The sequence below is a fragment of the Danio aesculapii genome, chromosome 15, assembly GCF_903798145.1.
Source record: "Danio aesculapii chromosome 15, fDanAes4.1, whole genome shotgun sequence".
Classification (NCBI taxonomy): domain Eukaryota; kingdom Metazoa; phylum Chordata; class Actinopteri; order Cypriniformes; family Danionidae; genus Danio; species Danio aesculapii.
The window spans coordinates 1,137,464-1,152,931 of record NC_079449.1 but is presented as its reverse complement, the minus strand read 5'-3'; the positions used below and the strand labels follow the sequence as shown (position 1 = coordinate 1,152,931).

The 15,468-nt window shown below is 38.1% G+C and overlaps 1 protein-coding gene across 1 annotated transcript in view; it reads left to right on the top strand.

Annotated features, from left to right (window-relative positions):
- Positions 1-10,545, top strand: part of LOC130242011 (cGMP-dependent 3',5'-cyclic phosphodiesterase) — a 52,634-nt gene extending 42,089 nt beyond the window's left edge. The window contains exons 18-25 of the mRNA XM_056474033.1: positions 1,276-1,363; positions 1,526-1,573; positions 3,229-3,303; positions 3,383-3,482; positions 6,627-6,739; positions 6,886-6,924; positions 7,040-7,146; positions 9,436-10,545. Coding sequence (XP_056330008.1) covers positions 1,276-1,363; positions 1,526-1,573; positions 3,229-3,303; positions 3,383-3,482; positions 6,627-6,739; positions 6,886-6,924; positions 7,040-7,146; positions 9,436-9,664 — 799 coding nt within the window. The 3' untranslated portion in view covers positions 9,665-10,545. The remainder of the gene's footprint in view (positions 1-1,275; positions 1,364-1,525; positions 1,574-3,228; positions 3,304-3,382; positions 3,483-6,626; positions 6,740-6,885; positions 6,925-7,039; positions 7,147-9,435) is intronic.
- Positions 10,546-15,468: the final 4,923 nt, after the last annotated feature.

Genomic DNA, 15,468 nt, shown 5'->3' with positions numbered 1-15,468 from the left:
CGTCTCTCATTCCCTTTAGGAGTCAGTTGCGTCGCTCCATGGTGCATTTGCTATTTACATGGTGACTTTGTAAGTGTAAAAACCAAACGCTTCACTAGCGAGAAAACAGTTAAACAGAGCATCTGCAGCGCGAGGATAAAGAACGAGCCTCCTCCATTCAGCCTCTTTACTTTCTCTTTACTTTACTTTTCCTCTTTACTCCTTTACTTTGGTGGAGTGAGGAAACGGTGGAAACTCACTCCACTGAACACATCCATTAGCCCACATATTTAATTTCCTTTTTTAAGCTCAAAGATTTGATCAAAACTATTTCTAAATTCAGTTCTAATCTCCAGCAGAGGAATAAATGATCAATAATAATGAAGTGTGGTCAAAACACTGAGTTATATCCAAACACACGTCCTGTTCTGATGACCCATATGGTGATGCAGACGTCTAATAAACCCCACAGCTGGACAAATCTACACTTGTGTTTATTAAATCAAATATAAATCTGCAGATAATCAATAATACTGCTGATAATAATCACATTATACAGATGCAGATTGACATCAATAAACTGAAAAAGCCCCCCGAGGTGAAGAAGGCATGGAGGCAGTGCTGTTTATATTGATGTAGAAAATCATCATTTCTGGATCATTTTAATCCGTTAATTGTTTTCATCTGTAAAGATATTTGTGTGTTGCTGTTCATCCTGTGTGTGTTCAGCAGTGTGTGAGTGTTTAGACCTGTATAGGCTCATAACTAACACACTCTGCTGGACTTAAGAGCAGCTTTTAGTTGGTCAATGGTGCGGCCTATTTCAGTTCCTCAATATAGCAACAGCCAACAATGCGCCCTAACACACCTCCTTTATAGACCAGCACACACATGAGCCCACAGAGTGGCACAAATGGATTTACTATTTAAACAACGTGATGCAAGATGTGAAAATTACTGTTGCACCGGTCTGAAAATAGCAACACATCACGCCAAACACGTCTTGCACCTTATTGTACCGGGTGTATGATAGGGCCCAAAGACTCACTCACTCATACACACAGACACAAACAAAAAATAATACATACTAACACACACACACTCTCTCTCTCACACACATACAGGCACACACACACACACTCACACACAGACACAAACAGACACTAACAAACAAACAAACAATAATACATACTAACACACACACACACGCTCTCTCTTCAGAATTGAAGCTGTTGCTGTTTGCAGTGTGTGTGTGTTTTCTCGGTGTAAAGTGTTTATATGTATTTATTCTGACAGAGATATCGAGATTCTGGCTCTTTTCGTGTCCTGCATGTGTCACGATCTGGACCATCGAGGAACCAACAACTCTTTTCAGGTGGCTTCGGTATGTTCAACACACACACACACACACACACACACACACACACACACACACACACACACACACACACACACACACACACACACACACTAACACAACATCTCTAAAGATCTTACAATGCTCTATGTGTGTTTAATAATCTGAGTGCGTTTCTGCTTTCTGCAGCAATCCGTCCTGGCGGCTCTTTACAGCTCAGAGGGATCCGTCATGGAGGTGATCCTAAATCCTAAATTTGCACTAATCCTAAATTTGCACTAATAAATTAGGAAAAAAATAATATATATATTATTTTTTTCCTAATTTATTAGTGCAAATTTAGGATTTGTCATTTTAACAAATCTGAAAAACATGAACTCTTGTTTCTGTGTGTGTGAATGTGTTTTAATTGATGATCCGCTGCTGCCCTCTGCTGCTCTGCTCACTCAAACACACTCTGATCCTGTGTGTGTGTACAGTATACACTCACTGGCCACTTTATTAGGTACAGTGAACTCATTGTCATGTTGAAGAAACCAGTCTGAGATGATTGGTGCTTTATGACATGGTGCGTTATCCTGCTGGAAGTAGCCATCAGAAGATGGAGACACTGTGCTCATAAAGGGATGGACATGGTCAGAACAATACTCAGGTAGGCTGTGGCGTTCACACCATGCTCAATTGGTACTAATGGACCCAAAGAAAATCTCCCCCACACCATTACACCACCACCACCAGCCTGAACCGCTGATACAAGGCAGGATGGATCCATGCTTTCATGTTGTTGAGGCCAAATTGTGAGCCGAGCATCCGAATGTGTCAGCAGAAATGGAGACTCATCAGACCAGGCAACGTTTCTCCAATCTTCTATTGTCCAGTTTTGGTGAGCTGTGTGAATTGTAGCCTCAGTTTCCTGTTCTTAGCTGATAGACGCGGCACCCGGTGTGGTCTTCTGCTGCTGTAGCCCATCCGCCTCAAGGTTGGACGTGTTGTGTGTTCAGAGATGCTCTTCTGCAGACCTCGGTTGTAACGAGTGCTTATTTGAGTTACTGTTGCCTTTCTATCAGCTGGAACCAGTCTGGCCATTCCCCTCTGACCTCTGGCATCAACAAGGCATTTGCGCCCACAGAACTGCCGCTCACTGGATATTTCCTCTTTGTCGGACCATTCTCTGTAAACCCTAGAGATGGTTGTGCGTGAAAATCCCAGTAGATCAGCAGTTTCTGAAATACTCAGAGCAGCCCGTCTGGCAGCATCAACCATGCCACATTCAAAGTCACTTAAATCCCCTTTCTTCACCATTCTGATGCTCGCTTTGACCTGCAGCAGATCATCTTGACCATGTCTACATGCCTAAATGCAGTGAGCTGCTGCCGTGTGATTGGCTGATTAGAAATTTCCGTTATGAAGCAGTTGGACAGGTGTACCTAATAAAGTGGCCGGTTAGTGTGTATATATATATATATATATATATATATATATATATATATATATATATATATATATATATATATATATATAAATAAACGTGTGTGTGTAGGATCATGAGCGAGTGTGTCTCTGTATATATAGGGTAATTAGGCAAGTCATTGTATAACAGTAGTTTGTTCTGGAGACAATCCAAAACAAATAATGTTTGAGGGGGCTAATAATATTGACCTTAATTTGAGTTTAAAACAATTAAAAACTGCTTTTATTCTAGCCGAAATAAAACAAATAAATAATAAAATACCTTCTCCTTTATATTTTATATTTTTATATATTATCTGTGTATGTGTGTGGCTACGTGCATGTGTGTGTCACTCATACATAAAAATGTGTGTGTGTGTGTGTGTGTGTGTGTGTGTGTGTGTGTGTGTGTGTGTGTGTGTGTGTGTGTGTGTGTGTTTCAGAGGCATCACTTCGCTCAGGCCATCGCCATCCTCAACACACACGGCTGCAACATCTTTGAGAAGTTCTCCCGAAAGGTTTGTGCTCTTTATAAATGGGTGTAAACTCCAGTGTGTGTGAGCGTGCGTGACGTGTGTGTGTGTATGTGTGCTCCAGGACTATCAGCGGATGCTGGATTTGATGAGGGACATTATTCTGGCCACAGATCTGGCTCATCACTTGAGGATATTCAAGGACCTGCAGAAGATGGCAGACGGTCAGAATCTCTTCATTATAACTCTCCTGTGAATGTGTGATGCAGGGGCCTAGATTTAGGGTGGTTGGAGGGGATGCTTCCCCACCAATATCCACCGACCATTAAAATGTCCCCACTAATAATTTAATCCACTTTAAAAAAAAATTGCGCTGTCAACGTTAACTTAGATATGCAAAAAGGGTTAAAAGACGTTCCCTCCCAGTGTTGCCAGATTGGAAATGTCAAAGTATCATACCAGAACCTCAAAATTATCATATTTGGAGGACAATTATCGTACACGAGTCAAACGGAGAGTATACAGCTATTATCTAGACACATAAGTGTTTTGACACAACGATACGTAAAAAAACTAGTCATACCTTAGTGGGAAGGTTCAAACTCCACCTCTGAGTTGCTGTCAGCGAATGTCAAACTGAATTACACTGTTCCTATTTACTATTTACTGTGACCTTTTATGTGAAGCTGCTTTGACACAATCTACATTGTATAAGTGCTACACAAATAAAGGTGAATTGAATTGAATTGAATGTTGCATGTTGCCAGATGTTGAGGGATTCATTTTGCTGTACAAATTGGATGCCGTCATGGACTGCAAAATAGTGCTGGTTGGCTTGAAAGCAGTGCACCCTCCTGAATTTTGAACACACTCTGAGGTGTGCATGCTTTGTTTTGATGAGATTAACTTAGGAAAAAACACATTCACCTGATGCATCTGAATGGAGAAAAATGAGAACATCAAGGGAAAACTCCCCTGTCCTTCACTAATTGTTTTAACATTATTGCTTACAAGATCGACCTCAAACTGAAAACTACTGACCTAACCACGGGCATGCGCAGCGGGAGCGTTAACTTGTGAGAGAGAGACATTCTCCACATTGATTGGCTGAGAAGAGGTAACATAAGATGAGATAAAAACTCTGAAAAACTTCTGAAATTAAAACACATGTGGGTAATTTGATTGGCTGTGCCTTTCACTGCTGGCATGTGAGAGGGTGTGGCTGCGTTTAGATACAAATGCGGTGGATTGTTGTTTTTCCCATGCAAGAATAAGGTGTGTTGGGTAACGCACACAAGCATGGATAAAGGTAAAAAAGGTCAAAAGAGAAAAGGTAGTCATTACGTTTTTTCACATAAACGCAAGTTCGCTACTGTCGTTATACAGGCTGATGTAGTCTGTGAATAATATGCCCTGAAAACTAACAGCAGAATAAACAGCTACATGTAAAAGTAAATGACCCCCGCCAGTTCTCTAATCTCTCAGAGTAGCATGTCCAATTTCAGTTGAAACAATCTGTCAGAAAAAACTACAGCCTGTGTATAGGCATACTATATGAGACGTGTTTCATTTGCACTATAGCTAAAATAAACAGAAGTCTTTATTAAACTCTCTCTTTATCAGTTAATAAGCATTCTCTTAACATTACACTATCAGACCCATAAGCAGCTCATTGAAAGGGATGCTTATTTTTTTCCTGAAAAACAGAACCTTTTCAATTATCTGCCTCATTTTTTATTTTAATTATGAGGTATAAATACTGTATTTTAGTGACATTTTAAGAACTACATTTTGCTGGATTAGCTAGTCATCATATTAGATGGTCATCATAACTGATGAGACTGATTCCTGTGACGCTCCAGAGACAGACGAGTCTTCGCTGAGGACAGCTTCCAGCCTCCGCCGCTGAGACTGCAGCTCTGCACAAGACGTTTGGCCAGCGGAGAAATTAAAATGGTCGTGCCCAACTGAGTCTGGTTTCTCTCCAGGTTTTTAAATTCTTCACTTTCGCCAATTGGTGACGTTTTTTCCTCTCCGCTGTCGCCGTTGGTTTGCATGGTTCAGGATCTGTAGAGCTGCGCATCGTTGGATTTGCTCTTCAGTATTTGGACTCTCAGTAGTGATTATTAAACCACACTGAACTGAGCTAAACTGAACTGAACTACAAACTGAACTACACTGTTCCTATTTACTGTGACCTTTTATGTGAAGCTGCTTTGACACAATCTACATGTAAAAGCGCTATACAAATAGAGGTGAATTGAATTGAATAACCACACTTTTTGATGTACCAAAAATATGTCCTAGCATTTTGTCAAATTACTTAGCATACTATTTTAAGTTAAAGTTAAATTTGTTTATTTACAAATGTGCATTTAAACTGTAGGTTTTACATTACAGTTTTATAACTAATGAACATTTTGAATAAAGAAATATGAAAAATACTTATATTTAAAATACAAATGTATTATCATCTATCATTACATTTTAATTTTTTTAGAAATCTGTTAAAACTTGGTTTGAATTAAAGAATGATGCCAATAGGCATCCTTTCCTCAGTCAGAATTTAGCCGTTTGAGTAATAACAAAATTATAAATATTGATAATCCAACTTTTGGTCTTTCAAACCACCTGAACCCCCTTGGCTATGGGCCTGACTATTTATTTAACTTATTTAATTGTGTGAAGAAAGGATTAATTAATAATATATTTTAATAGCAATTAAATAATTAATAGCAGCATATATATATATATATTATATGGGGGGGGGGGGGGGGGTTCATTCACCCATCCCAATCAATGTTAAGTGCGAACTAGGCATGGGACGATAACCGTTTTCAAGGTATTCTGCGGTTTGGAAAAGTCAAGGATTTAAAACTGTAATACTCTTCCTAAGGTGTGTGTAATATTTTTTTATTTACATTTTATTGTTTTTGTTTTTTAGGACAACAGTATCTCCAGCAGAAAAGATATCCAAAGACGCCGTTAAATAGTAAAGAAATCAGTGTTTATGAAACTAATGAAGACAGCAGAAGTCAATGATTGAATTTAATTGTATAGCCTGACATGTTTACTGCTCCAAAATATCATCAATCTTTTAAGAAATAGAATATATTGTTTTCAGAGGGGAAAAAAGTTGCAGTTTTTTACCCAGAAATTTAAAAGATTATATTATAGAGCACAATACTGTGATACGGTGAAACCGTGATATATTTATCCAAGGGTATCATACCGTCAGAATCTTATACCGGCCAATGCTTAGTGCAAACCTACGCCCTTGGTGTGATATTTGATTGATCATATCTGCTCATGATATTGGTATATCTGCTCATCATGTCATTAAATCTGCTCATCACTGTGTGTTGCAGTTGGTTTTAACCCGAAGAACCGAACCCACCGCAGTCTGCTGCTCTGCCTACTCATGACATCCTGTGACCTTTCAGACCAGACCAAAGGCTGGAAGACCACCAGGAAAATTGCGGTACCACTCTGCAACACTGACACACACACACTAACAGATAGACGCACGATAACAGAACAACAGACAGCACCACATACACACACACACTAACACAGCTGTGAGAGAGAGTTATGTAAACACTCTTGTTTCCCTCTTGTGTCTCTCAGGAGCTGATCTATAAGGAGTTTTTCTCTCAGGGTGATTTGGTGAGTTCAGCTGCAGCTTCTCTGCTTGTGTTTTCAAATCAGACACACAAATCAAGCACGGAGGAGAATATGTGTGTTTTGATCACCCAGAGGCCTTATACGTGTGTGTGTGCAGGAGAAGGCGATGGGCAACAGACCCAGTGAGATGATGGACCGAGAGAAAGCCTACATCCCAGAGCTCCAGATCAGCTTCATGGAGCACATCGCCATGCCCATCTACAAGTCAGAGCTCTGCACTTACACAAATACACACAAACGTTTCTGTTTAGGTTTAATGCACCAAAATATATGACCTATATTCACTGAGAAATAGCCCAAAACATATTTCAAGAGTTCACACTTAGCTGATGATGAATTATAAGCTTGTTTGGCATGCTGTCCCGGGAGAGAGCCCTGAGCTCATAAGATCCTCGAGCCCGGGGCTCCCTCCCGTTGCAAGGTGAGAGGGGAGTTTGAGCTCAGGTAGATCTGGAGAACTCCCCCGCTGTAATAACCAATGAACAGCCAGTGATTGCTCTTGAGAGATAACCATTTACTAGGAGCATGTCTATAGTGCCGGTTTGGATTAGTCAATTAACTTATGTTGCATGTTTTTTGGACGGTGGGAGGAAACCGGGGAACCCGGGGGAAACCCACGTGAGCACAGGGAGAAAATGCAAACTCCGCACAGAAATGTCTGCTGGTTTGGTAAAGCCTGTAACCAGAGACATTCTTGCTGTGAGGCAACAGTGCTAAGCAGTGGGCCACCGTGTCACCCATCTAGGAAGAAGGAGGAGTAGGGGTGGATGGGGGGATTCTTCAAAACGAAGATAGCAGTGGTACGTCACCCAGGGTATTTGTAGTAGCTTAGGAGTCGTCTGATTGGTGCATTGAGAATTGGATAATGCGGATCCAGCCGCTAGCAATCATAAGCACGTGATCCTCTCGAAACTTGTTTATAACTAAACTTCACATAGTTTTAAAATGGGAAGCAGTTATTTATGCTGAGCACTGAGTATATATACCACAATAATTCATTAGTGTCAGTGTTGCCAACTTATATATATATGTATATAACTTATATATTCAGTGTTGTATACGTACTATATTGGCGACTTTTCAGACCCTCCTAGCGACACATTTTCACAAAAGTGACTAGTGACAAATCTAGCGACTTTTATTTGTGTTACTGGAGATCTTTATAGACTCTCATATGTCCATACTGTACCGTTCCTACTCTTCTCAATGATCTGTGTGTGATGCCGTCAGCCCGTCCTCCGCCTCAGAGTGCCCAGTCAGTCCTCACTCAGCATTCTCTCCCACCTGCAGCCTGAAAGCAGATCATTCCTCTGCGTACTCACGGCAGATGTTTTAGCACCGGAGTGGTGAGGTATTTCTCCGGCGCAGTCAAACGGATCTGCTTCTCCTTTGTTTTTAATTTAATTTGATGGTTTATTTTTCATTCACAATCGCAGAGATCTTAGTGAGTTTAATATGTCTGAGATTTCTGCAGATTCACTACACATCTATTGTATTCAAACAATGGATTTAATTAAATTGACAGAAATAAAGCGTAGTGCAAATATAAATTCCCCCTTATTAACCGTAGGCAGTTAAACAAACAGAAACTGTTGGGTGTGAGGATGTAGTTAATATGCAGATTGACACATGACGTAATCTAGTGACTTTTGGCAACATTACGAGCAGAGCTTATTGCATTTTAATTGAAAATAGTTGGCAGCACTGATTAGTATGGTCATCCTGATACACACAACCATCTTCAAGATAAAATGTTTGACCCATTGGGTCACATGGTCTTCCGGAATGGTTGGGTAGTCAAATGTGCCAATTGTAGCCTCCTGTTCATATCTGACAGGAGCGGCACCCGGTGTGGTCTTCTGCTGCTGTAGCCCATCCGCCTCAAGGTTGGACGTGTTGTGTGTTCAGAGATGCTCTTCTGCAGACCTCGGTTGTAACGAGTGCTTATTTGAGTTACTGTTGCCTTTCTATCAGCTGGAACCAGTCTGGCCATTCTCCTCTGACCTCTGGCATCAACAAGGCATTTGAGCCCACAGAACTGCCGCTCACTGGATATTTCCTCTTTGTCGGACCATTCTCCGTAAATCCTAGAGATGGTTGTGCGTGAAAATCCCAGTAGATCAGCAGTTTCTGAAATACTCAGAGCAGCCCGTCTGGCAGCAACAGCCATGCCAAAGTTGAAAGTCTCTTAAATCCCCTTTCTTCCCCATTCTGATGCTCGCTTTGACCTGCAGCAGATCGACTTGACCATGTCTACATGCCTAAATGCAGTGAGCTGCTGCCATGTGATTGGCTGATTAGAAATTTCTGTTGAGCAGTTGGACAGGTGTACCTAATAAAGTGGCCGGTGATATATACAATTAATTAATACAATGTTATTTATTGGCAGGGTTTTCATATATTAATAAAACAGTTAAAAGCATAAGAAATCTACTAAAGTCCAGACCTCCTCATGGTTGTGTTGTGATAGATTTCCACTGCTCTTGTTTCCAGGCTCCTGCAGGAGATTTTCCCGCGTTCGGCTGAACTGTACGAGCGAGTGTCTGCGAACCGAGAGCAGTGGGCCAAAGTCTCACACAAGTTCACCATCCGCGGCCTACCCAGCAACAACTCACTGGACTTCCTGGACGAGGAGTTCGAGATGCTGCAGTCACAGGGAGCCTTCGGTGACGAACCACAGCGCATCAACGGCTGCATGGAGGACGAGTGCGACAAACACTGACGCACACATACAAACACACACATGCAGTCGCAGGGAGCCTTCGGGGACGAACCACGGTGCATCGACGGCTGCATGGAGGACGATGGTGACAAACACTGACACACACACACACATGCAGTTACAAGGAGCCTTCGAGGATGAGCCGCAGTGGATCAGTGGCTGCATGGAGGACGAGTGCGACAAACACTGACACACACACACACATGCAGTCGCAGAGATGCAGAGGAGCCACACACTAATGATGGACAGTGTGTGTGTGTGTGTGAGAGACGATACACTCAAACACTGACTGATGAAACCGCTGCTTCTGGCCACTAAACAGATAAATACCCAAAAAGATTAAGGTAACACTTTACTTAAAGGGAGTGTTCATACGAATGAACGAACGAACGAAGGAACGAAGGAACGAACGAACGAACGAACGATTCTTCAAGTAAAGTCCATTACAACACCAGCTAAAACTGATTTAACCCTTTGAAAAATTTATCGGGAAATCTCTGAAATGTTACTGCGGATTATTATAAGACGTTTGAACTTGAATTATTTATATTTTAATCATTGTCATTGAAGTAACTATATATGGCTCTTCACACAGTAGAGCGTTAAAGGAAAACTCTAAATTGCTCCTTTTACAGCTTTCATAGGGTTAAAACCCTTTATTGACTCGGTAACTTCACTGATATTGACTACAATATCATTCTTTAATTTTATTTTAAGCCATATAATGTTCAAAAACATTTGCAGGGTTTTTTCAATGAGTATTTCAAAGAGTGCACTATAAAGGGTTAAAGGAAAGCTCAATTTTTTGTGAATATGCACATTTTTGGGCTCTCAAAAAGGTTAAACAGGTGAGCTTTATTATTTTTGAATCCATTCTGCTAAGTCTGGCCGGAGGACTTTTAGCTTAGCTTAGCATAAATCATTGAAATGTATGGGACCATTAGCATCTCACTCAAAAATGACCAAAGAGTTTCGATAATTTCGACCCTGATGTCAAGACAAAATCAAAAAACACTGAAAACAATTAACACATTACAAATGTAAATAGTTTTGATCTGTTTTGATGTCAGTCGTCTACCTTGACATCAAAATTACATCTAATATTAGTGTCAAAAATGTGATTATTGGACTGTCCTGTAACCTATTTCTTGACAAAAATATTAGATGTCAGTTTTGACATCGGGGTTACTTTCATTGCAATCAATCAATAAATTCTTTAGCAACTACTTAATAACTGCTCAGAATACCCTAGCAACCACCTAACGTCTTAGCAACTACCGATCAACCACTCAGAACACCCTTACAACTTTTGATTTTCCGTCAGTCTTAGTACACAATGTCAATACAGAAAATTATCAGAACTCTTTGGACATTTTTGAGTGAGATGCTAACGGTCTAATCCAATTCAATGAATTATGCTAAGTTAAGCTAAAAGTGCTCCTGTTAGACCTGGACAACAGCTGAATGGATGAAAAAAATTTGGTAAAACTCAACTGTTTAGTCAGTTATTCCTATTTTTTGCTGTAGTGTGTAGGTAGGGAAGCATCATAATTTATGTAAAGAAGCTCAAACTTTTATTCCAAAATAAAAGTTTGCATTTATTTACCTAAAATACAATTAAAGATAAAAGTCTTCCTGTGAAATTTAAATTAAAAAAACAATGTTATATACATTTTTATCTTAAATATATCATATTATATTATATTATATTTTATTATATTATATTATTGTAATACATTTTAAAAAAATGTGAAATTTGTAATAGATGCGTTTACTGTACATATATATTATGTATATGTAAATACGCAGATATAAAAACGAAGTATATACAAAAGAAACATTTATGTATAAATTAAATTTTTGAATAAATTTGTATTATATATGTACAAAAGAAAGCCCCACCCCCTACTCAATATTCAGATTTATTTGGAAGCACATCAACATCACATCAAAATAAACAGATTATTTGACACATTACAGCAAAAGATAGAAATAACAAACTTAAATGCATTTTTAGCTGGTGAAAATACTATAATTTGCGCTCCGCTGTGATTGGTCAGAAATGTTCAACAATTGAAGCTCAAACTAAAATGAAACTGTTGTTGTGAAGAGAACAGTTCTAGTCTTACACTGTTACAATTTTATTTTATTTTAAATTTTTTAGTTGCTGTTACTTTGTTTACATTTAAGTAATGTGAGATTTATTTCTATATGAAACTGATTGTATCAAAGCAGCTTCGACAGTAATAAACTGGAAAATACCTGAATTAATTATAGGAAAACTACAGAAATATCAGGCAAATCCCAATTCTGCTGTAAAGTCAAACAATATTGTCAAAACAAATGAAAGCAAAAATAATCAACGCAGGCTCATTCTGAAAACGTGCCCCTGTATACATTTCTGGAGAGTGCCAAATACGTCCCAGGAGCTACTTTTTTTGCAGTTTTTGTTTTCGCGAATCTACCAGAGGACACTGTGTATGCTTTTTCAGATCTCAAATTTCTCTCGCAATTGCCATTCATGCCTGCTGTTCGTGCCTAAATCCACCAGAGGCCGCTGTCGACTGACTGACCGACTGACCCACCGGCCTCCTTCCCTAAACCCAACCGATAGTGTTTTCAATAGCAGTGATTGACCCCATCACCCCTTCCCTAAACCCATCCAATAGTGTTTTCAATAGTACCGACTGACCCGATCACCCCTTCCCTAAACCCAACCGACAGTGTTTTCAAATCCACAGATTGACCCCATCACCCCCTTCCCTAAACCCATCCAATAGTGTTTTCAATAGCACAGATTGACCCCATCACCCCTCCCCTAAACCCATCCAATAGTGTTATCAATAGTACCGACTGACCCATTCATCCCTTCCCTAAACCCATCTAATAGTGTTTTCAATAATACCAACTGACCCGTTCGCCCCTTCCCTGAACCCAACCGATAGTGTTTTCAAAACCACAGATTGACCCCATCACCCCCTTCTCTAAACCCAATCAATAGTGTTTTCAAAACCACAGATTGACCCCATCACCCCCTTCTCTAAACCCAACCGACAGTGTTTTCAAATCCACAGATTGACCCCATCACCCCCGTCCCTAAACCCATCCAATAGTGTTTTCAATAGCACAGATTGATCCGATCGTTCGCTTCCCTAAACACAACCCACAGTGTTTTCAAAAGCAATCCAGAAAAAGAAAAGCCCTCGCCTGATTTTTACCATGTTTTCAGACTTTACCACATTCTTACCCTGTTATTTACTTGTTTATTTTATTTTTAGGGCTTTTGTTTTTCTTACCTGCTTTCTGAAGCCGTTCTTCGCCAAACTCGAACCCCGTCATCGCGATCAACTCCTCTTTGCGTCTCAAATCCTCCGACGTACAAAACAAGCCTCTGGCTAAATTGGTAACAGTGGAAAAGCCATCCATATGGAGGTAAGCGTTCAGTTGTTAAGCGAGAAAAGAAACAGTGTCTTACCACCCTGTAGTGTTTGTTTTAAAGACAAAATGCAGCCACTCGTACTTCTGGCTACATAATTCGCAATCTCCAGCAATGTATATAGGGGAACGTTTTCAGAATGAGCCTATGTTGAAAATATTTAAATAGCTATTTATATATAAACAGTTGGATACAAACGTATTTGTCCTGTGAAATTTTAATTCTTTTTGTTTACTATAATATACTAACAATAATAAAAAATGTATGTATATATATGTTTACAAAGTGCTAAGGTCAATAATATTAAGAATTGTTTTAATAATTTGCATAACCTAAATAACTTAACTAATCTTGCAAAATATCTAGTATAATATTGTGATAATATTCTGTACTGTCATCATGGCAAAGACAAAATAAATTAGTTATTAAAACTATTATGTTCAAATGTGACCAAATAAATAAATTCGACTGCTCTTGCTAAATATTTGAAAAAGAATTAAAACTTCACAGGAGTGCTAAGAACTTTGTCTTCAGCTGTACATATATCTTCATTTTAATTTTTAATTTATTAATTAATTTGTTATATAGTAAATGAAAATAACAAATATATAAATATCTAAAAGAGGAATACATAATAAATGAAAAGAAATGATGTTAACACTTTAAAATAAGGTTTCATTAGATAATATATTTACTAACATGAACAAACAATGACATGTATTACAGTGTTTATTCATCTTTTTAACATCAGTTCATGAAAAACTGTCATTTATTGTTAACATTTATTGTATTTATTAATAATATTAATAGTAAATATTCAACTATGATTAATAAATGCTGGATTGAACCAAGATATTAGTAAATACATTAACACCAGTAATGCACCGTTATTTTAAAGTGTTACTAATAAAAAATGCAATGCAAAGTTCATCCGATATCAGACGTTTACATCACAAAAGCCACTATTTTATGTCATTTTCTGCATTGTTTTTCTTCACAGTTCTATCAGATCTCCTTCTCATAAATGCGAGTTGTTGTTTTTTCTGGGTCGTTTCTCCAGGTTAACAGCAGTGTTTGTTTTATTTTCTGCAAACACACTTCTGAGTGTCTGTACATAGAGTTTCTTTCTCAGGATGGCAGAAAGTGGATTTTGCCTTACCAATGTTTGTTGCCTTCCTGAGCGACTCTAAAACACAGAGAGAGACAGAGTGTAAATCTGTGTACACTTCTGGATATACAGTATATATATATATATAACTATATCTATTTGCTGTGTGTAAATGTGTGTTTGCACAGGTGTGCGAGTGTGTAAGTGCATTTGCCAAAACCTGCAGAGGATTTGCTGATAACAGAGAGAGACGTGTGTGTATGTGTATGTGTGTGTATGTGTGTGTGCGTGTATGTGTGTGTGCGTGTGTGTTTGATGCGTCTCTCTATATATTAATCTGTAGAGTGTGAATTAACCACAAAAGCTCATCATATTTCATGCTTAAAAATCAAGAGAATAAAGTTATTCCAATTTTGAGGCATGTTTTAAGACCAATATCATAAGACAAGAACATTAATAAGTCAAAAAATGCACACATAATTGATATCTTTATATGTTTTTTTACATAATTATGCTTTAAAATTGTCAACTTGACACGACATGACAAAGTTTGTAATCAGCAGTATAATCTGTTAGATTATGGTAACATTTCCTTTTATTACAGATTTATTGTAATGTAATCTGACGACATTTAGATTACATTTAGATTACTTTATTACCATAAAATCGGAATACGTTTGGATTACATTTAGATTACTTTCATTACACGTTAATAGTAACGTAATCTTACTTTTGGATTACATTTTGATTACTTCTATTGTCATTTATGGAAACATAATTGGACTACTTTTGGATTACATTTAGATTACATTTATTACAGATTTATTGTAATGCAATCTATGTTTTACATTTATTGTAAAATTACATTTATTACTAATTTATGGTAACATAATTGGACTATTTTGGATTACATTTTCATTTCTTTTAGTACAGACTGTAATGTAATCTGACTATATTTGGATTACATTTATATTACTTTTATTATACATTAATGGTGTGATATTCTGACTATTTTTGGATTATATTCTGAATACTTTCACTACAGATATATTGTAATGTAATCTGACAATTTTTGGATTACATTTTCAATTGCTTTTACTACAGATGTATTGTAATGTAATCAGACTATATTTGGATTACATTTAGATTACTTTATAACCATTTATGGTAACATAATTGGACTACTTTTGGATTATATTCCGATTACTTTCATTACAGATTTATTGTAATGTAATCTGACAATTTTTGGATTACATTTTA